General features: G+C 46.3%; 1 protein-coding gene across 1 annotated transcript; it reads right to left on the bottom strand.

The window, feature by feature from the left end:
* Positions 1–72: 72 nt before the first annotated feature.
* On the bottom strand, positions 73–7262 carry LOC108799429 (natriuretic peptides A). Its single transcript, XM_018571283.1, has 3 exons — positions 7087–7262; positions 1938–2252; positions 73–381 (listed from the first exon to the last, which is right to left on the bottom strand). The coding sequence occupies exons 1-3, from the start codon at positions 7201–7203 to the stop codon at positions 376–378; spliced, it is 438 nt and encodes a 145-aa protein (XP_018426785.1). The 5' UTR covers positions 7204–7262; the 3' UTR covers positions 73–375.
* Positions 7263–10080: the final 2818 nt, after the last annotated feature.

The following is a 10080-nucleotide window of genomic DNA, read 5'->3' as shown; positions in this document are numbered from 1 at the left end:
TCGCGCCGGAGCCTCTGGAACGCCGGAGGTGGCCAGATAATGAACGCAACTCCAAGACGAGTGACAACAGGAGACTAGGAAAAACCTCTCACTTTATTCCCATACAAGACAAAAACAAAAGAAGAATACGGTGCGCCGGGACAGAATCCGCAACGCTGATCCGACTTCTAAACCTGGCAACGCGTTACTGGAACCCGCTTGGTGACTACGGTGACGGGGAGTTGTTACAATGTAGAAAAATAAATATGACTTTAAATAATGAGGAGGGCCGTGATCGGTGCGGAGGGTCTGTATGAAGAAGACGTCCTTAAATAACGGCACGAGATCCCCTCGATGGCGAAGATTGGGTTCTTCTACGGTCCGAAGACGATACTCTTAGAACTGGGAGAAAGGAAAGAGAAGGTCATTCTGTGGTTTATCTTTATCATTTAAAAACAATCGTTGATGACAAAATTTAATTAAAGATGATCTTCATGCCTTCCTCCTACTCCTCCCCCCCTTAATTTTTTCAATGGGTTATGCAGAAAAAGCATACACACCCAACGATCCGGCACTAGCGGTACGCTACTCCAATGCTGCACAGACGGTCCCACGCCACCATCTTCCCTGACATAATTAGGGGGCTGGCTGTCTCTTCTGGGTAACATCACGCATCCCAGGGGGCTTTGGGGTACCCTACGGCGCATCATTGGGGGCGGCTGTCTCTTCTGAGTTCCTCCAACTAGAATACCGTCACTCGTAGCTTGCAGGGATACCTTACATCATGCATCACAGGGGGCATTGATCAGGGGGGGCGGCTGTCTCTTCTGAGCTCATCCAGCAAGAAACCAGTTACCCGTAGCTTCCAGAGATACCTTACGTCATGCAACCCAGGGGACGTTGGGGTGCATCATCAGGGGGGCAGCTGTCTCTTCCTGGTCCTTGCAGCAGGCCCCTGGTGATGTATCTGGGGTCTGGCTGCAAGAACCCATATAAGATAGCCGCCCCACTGATGATGCACCGTAGGGTACCCCAAGGCCCCCTGGGATGCGGGGATGTAAGGTATCCCTGGAAGCCACGGGCAATGGGGTCCAGCAGCAGGAACCCAGAAGAGACAGCCGTCCCCCTGATGATGCACCGTAGGGTACCCCAAGGACCCCTAAAATGTATGACATAAGGTATCTGTAATATTTACCTTATGTCTTGGTCTGGCAAGCTTCCACCACGTTATGTGTCCAGTTTCCCCAGTGCCTCTTCTCTGCAGTGCTCTGGCCAGCAGTTGCACCCTGATGTCATGTCTTGTACAATGCAGAACCCGCAGTCCTATATTGTATGCAAGGACATTGACGGCCCGCTCTCAACCAGGAGCATCAGAGAGAAGAGCAGAGTGCCTAAGCATGGAATAAGGTAGCTAATTCGGCTCTTTCTTAGAGCTTCATACCTAACGGGCAGTTGACCCGGGGGGGGGGGGGGTAGACCTACTGCAATGGTATTTGTTACGAAAATCCCAACGTTTAGTTTTAAAACCCAACTGGGGACCCCATTATCTTCATAGCTTTCTTTAAATAGCTAAAAAAAAGAATATTTTTTTTTGCGGCCCCCCATAACTGGTGCTGGTGTCATGTCTCCGCCCCCATCTACGCTTGGCCATTCACAAAATTCAGCCATGCATTCAAGCATTGACGTGGGGGAAGACCTGACACCAGCCTTGTTTAAACACTGTAAAGCCTTCTTAGAACAGAAGGTATTAAAACATATCTCCTTCCATCATATACCCCAAAAATAAGGAGAATATTTTTGTTTTAGGCGCCTTTTAAGATTTCAGAGAGGGTTGGGGGTTTATTTTGTAATGTCTATGTACATGAGCCTGAAATCCAGCAAGACGTGTTAGCTTATCAAGTAAATTCCCAGCATTGCGTGCCAGTTACAAGGGCCCATAACCCCTTCAGGTCACTCACCCTGCGGCCGCACCCCATGCCGCTTTGAGCGCCAATTCTGTCGATTCGCGATCCGAAGCAGTCGGATGATCTCCTCATGCTGCGGGGAGCGTTCAGCAGCTCTCGAAGCTTGTTCCTCAGCGGAGACGATTTCTCCTGCTGTAGCCAGGACCCTCTGTTATACGTCATGTCGGCCCCGGGCCGGGCTGCCTCTCCAGTCCAGGACGGTGCTGAGTTTGCAGAGTCGGAAGAATCATAATTTGGGGGGAACAAGTCTTGAGCTGGAGCCTCGGCTTCTTCTACCGGGAGTCTGTCTTCTAAACGTTCCAGGAGACCCTGAGGAGCAGAACGGGTCATGTGATCAGGCAAAACCTTTTATGGTACCATCAACATATATCAAATCAATATCTTTGTTTTAAAAATATTACTTATCTCTTTTACTTTTGTCATATTTTGGGATGAGGCAAATTTAGAGGTGTCATTGGTAACAAAAACTAGAGATTTTGGCAAAATGTTGGGGAGTCAATGGAAAAGGTCAACTGAGGTGGTTTTGGTCATTTTTAAGGGTGCTAAGGCCTTTAGATAGCTCTTGAGGGTTACAAAAGTTCTTCTCACCTACCATGGGCCTGTTCTTGTGCCCAAAATAATTAAACAAATTTAAAGCAACAGTTCTCAAATAAGGATCAAATACACATTTAGGTCCATTAAGCAAAAGCAAAGCAGTTTACTAACACAGCAATATTCATTCTCAAGTTTGATAAAATGTATCTCTTTATATACACAGAATGTACTATATACACTGAGTTCTAAAGGTGCCCATACACTGTACGATTCTCGTACGAGAATCGCGGGAAATCCCGCGATCGTACGAGAATCGTGCAGTGTATGGAAGGCGTGCGACCGTACTTCCGTCGAACAAGCAGGCTTGAAAACCCGCCGAGAATCATACGATTCTCGGAGGGTTAGTGGCCTGCTTGTTCGACAACAGCCGAACGGGCCGGTGTGCGCACACGCACACTACCCGTTTGCAGTGATCGGAAGCCCGCCCCTCACTGCGGTCATGGGAAGCCCGCCCCCCACGGGGCGGGCTTTTCGATGATCGCAAGTACGATCTGCCCGTCCAAGATGGGCAGATCGTACGAGCTTTCAATGAGCTTACGACCATCGCAAGACAAAGGTGTATGGGCACCTTAAGTCCAGTGACGTCCCTGAGGTTGTATTGTATTCCCAAATAAGAGCACAGCAGAGACAAGAGGCGGACGGTCACCATATGTCCACGTGATGGCGACAAACTATAACTGTCGCATTGGTTGCGAAACAGACCCCAAGATTATCACTTATACAATTGTATGCCAAATATAAAGTGCAAACTGCCTATTAAACATTTCTCCGTGTATTGGCGAGATGATCGTTAAGCCGATGTGGCTCTGCTGTATAAAATGTGCGCGGCCCAGGATCCCATCCCCAGATTTAATTTGCAGGCGGTTTCTTCAAACGCGTCCGTAGTTCGGATGACCTTACAGAGCAATTCCTGTGATTTTCCATCCCCTAGGTATGATTGGTTCATTACCGTCGGGGATTGAAGCCGGTAATGAAAATGTCACCATTAATATTGTATGGAGCTTTCTAAGTGTCCTCGCTGATGTGTAAATCTTTGAAGAAAATTGACACAAATTTGGGCGTGAGAAGAGTAGTAATGGGGTTCGGGGTGAAGATATTCCCAACAGCCGATAAAATAACAAAAATGTCAATTAAACATCCCAGCGAGTCGCAAATCATATAGAGATGACCAACTGCAACTCCCCAACTGCTCCACACTACAACCCCCAGCATCATGTACCCGTGCAGCAAACAGGACATAAGGCTCAATTCACAAAACACCAAATTCACTGAAACACCAAAATAATGACACTAAGGCCCGGTTCACACCTGGGCGTTTTGTAGCGCGTTCCTACGCTCTGCAAAACGCTCAAACACAGTAATCCCATTATTGCCTATGGGTATGGTTCACACCTGGGCGTATTACAGGCCGTATGACCGCGCTACAAAACGTCCTACGCCCAAAGAAGTACAGGAGCTTCTTTGGGGGGTTTTTGTCGCGCGTTTCCATTGGGATACAGCCAAGTAGCCCTCGGAAACGCGCGTTTGTCACGCTGTTTTTTTTTTACCGCGAATCGTGCGACAAACGCGCATATTGGATACGCCTAGGTGTGAACCCAGCCTTAGAAAAAGTGACAGTTATTTTCAACCCAATCCAATGAGATTTGAAAGTGACAGTCACATGACTGAAAACAAAGATTGAGAACGGCTCGGTGTGAACGGGGACTTCCAATGACACAATGTAACATATTCTGGTGAAATGAGTGTTATATTTATGAAACATTCAATGTCACACAGATCCTAATAATTAGCACATCTGCTGAGCCCACTTTAGTCCAAAATCGTGTCTACACCTGGCATCAAGCAAAGCCAAATACAAAATGTAATAAATCTCCCTCATGCTTGATATGGGGATGTCTGTGCACATATTTTGGAATGTTTCCAGTGGCTCTTTACATTGACCAATATGTTTCCTGGTTCTTTTAATGTACCTAAAATTGTTTAGTGCTCCTCACTCATGGTGTGATGTCAGGTCATTTCAATCTGTAAATGACCCCTGAAGGGTTTCTAACCCCAGAGCCGTAGAGATCTCCAGGACCTCGTGTGTCGTAATTATTACAGGTATTTATACAGCACCGCCAATTTACACAGCACTTTACACAGTGCACATTCACATCAGTCCCTGCCCTCAAGGAACCTACAATTGAAGGTTATACAATTGAAGGAATAGTGACCTTCAATTGTAGGCTCCTTGAGGGCAGGGACTGATGTGAATGTGCACTGTGTAAAGTGCTGTGTAAATTGGCAATGCTGGGCAGAACGGGGGAGGGGCAAGACTGGTACAAGACAACAGAAGGGCAACAGTGCCGTGTCAGATTCCTCGCATCACCTTTCATCATCTCGTGGAGTCACGAGGCGGCCCAACCAAGTACTGATGGGGGGTCATAATAATCTGGCCACTCAGTGTATAGCACCAACAATTTACGCAGTGCTTACAATTGAAGGTTATACAATTGAAGGAATAGTGACCTTCAATTGTAGGCTCCTTGAGGGCAGGGACTGATGTGAATGTGCACTATGTAGAGTGCTGTGTAAATTGGCAATGCTATATAAATACCTGTAATAATTACATGAGACACACGAGGTCCTGGAGGTCTCCACGGCTCTGGGGCTAGAAACCCTTCTGGGGTCATTTACAGATTGAAATGGCCGGAGATCACACGCGCACAGGAGGGCCATTTTAGACAGGAGAAAATTAACCTTCCAGCATGTCTTTGGAGAGTGGGAGGAAACCGGAGTACGCGGAGGAAACCCACGCAAGCACGGAGAGAACATGCAAACTCCTTGCAGATCATGTCCTGACCGGGAATTGAACCAGAGACACCCCCAGTGCCTATAGTGGGAACATTCGGCCAAATTCTCTCCTTCTGCTAATGTTACAATATTACAGCTGAGACTAACATTCAACCTTGTTCTGTAACACAGAATATCAGCCATGTCATAGTCACCAGATTCCCTGCTTTTTAGATGCTTCAGAGGAAAGAAACTTAGAAATAAGTCAAAATGTGAGTTGTCACCAGAACAGTAGGGGGACTTGATGGGTACACAGCTGTCTAAGGAGGGAATTTCCTACCCAAGTGCCCCTGGACAGGAGGTGAAATCTTCCAATGGGGACTTGATGGGGTGACAACTGTCTAGAAGGGGAATTTCCTAGCCAATTGCCCAAGAACAGGAGGTGAAATCTTCCAATGGGGTGACAACTGTCTAGAAGGGGAATTACCTAGCCAATTGCCCAAGAACAGGAGGTGAAATCTTCCAATGGGGTGACAACTGTCTAGAAGGGGAATTTCCTAGCCAATTGCCCAAGAACAGGAGGTGAAATCTTCCAATGGGGTGACAACTGTCTAGAAGGGGAATTTCCTAGCCAATTGCCCAAGAACAGGAGGTGAAATCTTCCAATGGGGTGACAACTGTCTAGAAGGGGAATTACCTAGCCAATTGCCCAAGAACAGGAGGTGAAATCTTCCAATGGGGTGACAACTGTCTAGAAGGGGAATTACCTAGCCAATTGCCCAAGAACAGGAGGTGAAATCTTCCAATGGGGTGACAACTGTCTAGAAGGGGAATTTCCTAGCCAATTGCCCAAGAACAGGAGGTGAAATCTTCCAATGGGGTGACAACTGTCTAGGAGGGGAATTTCCTACACACATGCCCTGAAACAGGAAGGGGATATCACGTATTTACCAGATTCCTTGCTTTTTAAACTGTTCAGAGGACACAAGGAAAGGAAGTTAAGAAAAAGTCACAATTTTAGTTTTCACTGGAACAGGTGGTGACACTTTCCAATGGGGACTTGATGGGGTTACAGCTGTCTAAGGAGGGGAATTTCCTAGCCAATTGCTCAAGAACAGGAGGTGAAATCTTCTAATGGGGACTTGATGGGGTGACAACTGTCTAGGAGGGGAATTTCCTACGTACATGCCCAGGAACAGGAAGGGAATGGATTTCACCAATGGGACAAACATTTTGAAAGAAATTAAAATATTGACCACAAATTGAACCCATGTCTACTTTGTCTAAAAGTAAAAATGTTTTGGCTTCAGATATATTTTAATATTAAAAAATGTTTTTGCCGTTCTTCATTCTTTACCTAGCAAATTTTTTAATTAAGGTTTTATATGAAATATTATAGCCTAAACTACTACTTATGCCATGCAGGGGTCTCTGGAGCATATTAAGGAACCATAAAACAGAGATACAAGTATAAGGTCAGTGAAATGAGACCCCAGGTGACAACGCTTCCTAATGCATAGCATAGCTGCAGAAAACTAATTGGCTGCTATGGATTAGTTTATTTACAATAAACCTAATAAGTCTAACAAGGGCTTCAAGAGCACACAAAAGTCGGGAAGAGGGACCCAAGGACAGAAAAGCTTCTTTTTCTGTATCATGACAACCCAGCCAGTTACCATTGGGAAAGGTGGCAATGGACCCTTCATCTCCTGGACCCGGGGACAGTTGCCACCTATTCATCCACCAGGCTTTTGCTGCAGCCACCATTCTTTCTCACCTTTAAATCGGACAAGTCTGAAGACAGGGGGGTGTTGAAGGCCGGACCTCCTCGTACTTTGGTCAATGCTAGGAGAAGCAGGACAAACGTAAAGTACCCAACGAATGAAGTCCCCATTGCCCTCGGTGGCTGTGTCCTTTTAGTTTCTTGCACCCGAATCCTTCTCCTATGAGTTGGCTTGCTGTCCTTTGTTTTATCTGCTGCCTACAGCTACCTCTGCTTTTATATAGGTGCCACCCTGACACAAGCCTGTCCCAAGCATGAACTCATCTGCATTCCAGCACTTCCGAAAAGATAAAGAAGCTGTTTGCAGGCCAACAGAAGATTCCCTTTTAAAGTTATCCCAGCCCGGCTATTGCACCACAACCTGCCCAGGAAGCTACTGGCCCACTTGACCGGACTGACCCGCTACTTGCGGATTGGCATTCCGGAGTGAAGAGCTTTTCTCACATTCGGGGTCTCTCCTGTCTCACCTCTCCGAGTACCTGAATAGTTTCTGGGTGGCTCATGGAAAATAGGAGACAATTCAACCTTTTCGCCATCCCGTAATGCCCATGTGACACAGCCGTGCATGTGACCGCACTATGGGGAAACTATCTGAACTATTTTTCCTGTGGGACATCGGTGTGTCATGTGCTCCGCGCCATTATCACAACATGGCTGAATATACCCTCAACCCATCATCATAGGACAATTGAAGAACAACCTGGGCAGAGGGGAAAACAATGTGACATCCACTCCTTTTCCTTCTATTCATTGATGATCTCTGGGGGAGGAAATAGATATTTCCATTTCGATGATGATACAAATTATGTAGAAATAATAAAAATCATCAGGAGGACTAAGATATGGCAATCCGGACAGTTATAGGGTTCTTGACCCAAAATGTGAAGATTTGATATAATAATCAGGAATTATAAGGAACATCTAGATATGTTAATTGTTTCTAAGCAGTACCATAAAAAACATCCACCCTTTGTCTCCTGAAGAAAAGCAGTGACCTTCCTGTGCCTAGGCACCCATGTGCCTTGAACCGCATAGCTGTATATCTCCAATGTGAGATCATCTAAGGCTCTGCTATCTCTGACTACCTGTATCATAGGTTTGGAGTGAGATTCGGTGATGTCACTGCTGTGTTGCTCACTGTTCTCATTGCTGGAAGGGAAGCTGTACCTGAGGACCTGCAGTGCAAGGATCCCCCTGCTTTGGCTTCATCCATTCCATAGATCTGTGCTTTCTCCCCCTCTCTGGTTACTTCTTGACCTCCCAGAGCCATCCCTCTAATAAGGCAGCCTGAGGCAGTTGCTTCAGACAGCATCTCATTGGATCACGTGGGGGGCAGCAGGTGTGCCCACTGCCCCCTTTCCAGCCAGAGCATCCCAGGGTAGCAACCTGTGACAGAGTCCCGCCAAGCTCACTGACATCACTGATTGCCCAGAGCGGAGTGGGACTCTCTGGCTGGCGTCCCCCCAGCTCCTGGCAACCAGTGACATCAGTGAGTTGGGCACAACCCCAGACAGAGGTACCTGTAACATGCACCACCAATCCGAATTTCCATTAGTTTCGAATGAGTTTATGAATATTTGTTGCAGATACCACAGAAAACCATCTACATGTATTAATACTAAAGCCGAGGCTCCTAGACCCAAATGGCATTCAGGATCTGAACTTCCTAATTTTATTCGGGAGCTCCAGAATGCCATTGGGGTCTGGGAGCCTCGGCTTTAGGATTATATGTATAGACTGTATATGGCTCCCAAGTTGCCCTAACGAAAATTCGTATTCACATCCATTCGGAGGCATTGAAAAACACATCTGATTGGCCAGAAAAGTCACATGTTCGATTTAGTTCCTTTTTTGAACGGAATTCGGACGGGATCCGAAATTTGGAAACTGAAATTCGGATTCGTACACATTCGGATGCATTGGGATTGGGAAATTCGGATGTGTCCGAATATCCGGATTTTGAAAAATGTGTCCAAATTTTCAATGGGAACGAAACGAATGGCACATGTCTAATAATTAGTCACCAGTCGTTAAGGGGGGCAGATCTGATGCGAGGAAGCCAAACCCTGCTTCCCTACCATGGTGGCCACCTCCATGCAGAGTCACAGTGCAGAGCAAGGAATGGTAAGTCAGTGATGGAGGAACATTTAGCTGCTGGGGGCCGACAGGCAATAGCGGTGATGAATCCTTTGACCTCATCTTGTCTTATGTGGGACAAGCTTCCACAGTTCAGGTCCTCTTTAACGGCAAATTAAATGTAACAGCTTTTTTTTTTTACATGTAAGGTTATGCATCGTGCCCGGGGAATACTTTAACCCCCCCCCCCCATAGATTAAATAAAACACAGTTTGGTGTAACAGAAGTGGAACTGGAGATGGATTTTGGGATACTTGTTAATAGGGATGCACGGATACCAGTTTTTCAGTATTGAGTACGAGTATCAATATTTTTTTCCGGTTCTCGCCGATACCGAATACCGATACCGGAAGTCCCATTAAGGAAGCCAGGCGGTTTGTAAGGACTCGCCACCCGGCTTCCCAATTAGCGGGGAAGCCGTCTCCATGCTTCTCGTCACTTAAATGTCAAAGAATGAATGATAATGAACTGATTTTTTTTATCTCAGAGATCCTACAGAACAGAAGGGGGCATCAGCGGGGTGTGGGAAATGGGCTTTTCCATGAATTTAGGACGAGGATCTTTACAGCAAGAGAAGATAGTGTATCCAAACCCAAGAAGATAAATGTAAGATATCGCAGCTTACCTCTCTGTGATGTGGCGGCCGCATTAGATTTCCTTTTACAGGAAATGTTTTTTTCCTTTTTTTTCCCCCCTTTATTTTTACCTGGTGACCCTGCCGGTAATACACTTCCTGTCTTAGGGTGACAATGCTACTCACCATACTGTATTTATTTAGAAACAGCATTGTCACCCTAGAGCGCGACTACAGAACACTGCCCTCATCCTTATTCTATCATATTATTTTCTGCT

Source organism: Nanorana parkeri, unplaced genomic scaffold, assembly GCF_000935625.1.
Source record: "Nanorana parkeri isolate BGI_ZX_2015 unplaced genomic scaffold, ASM93562v1 scaffold1724, whole genome shotgun sequence".
NCBI lineage: Eukaryota > Metazoa > Chordata > Amphibia > Anura > Dicroglossidae > Nanorana > Nanorana parkeri.
Note: the sequence above shows the minus strand (reverse complement) of the source record. Positions and strands in the feature narration are given on the sequence as shown.

Coding starts and splice junctions, on each gene's coding strand:
- LOC108799429 (XM_018571283.1), bottom strand. CDS start 7,203: ATGGGGACTTCATTCGTTGGGTACTTTACGTTTGTCCTGCTTCTCCTA. Junction 2,253..7,086: donor CAGACTTGTCCGATTTAAAG/GTGAGAAAGAAT, acceptor TCTGCTCCTCAG/GGTCTCCTGGAACGTTTAGA.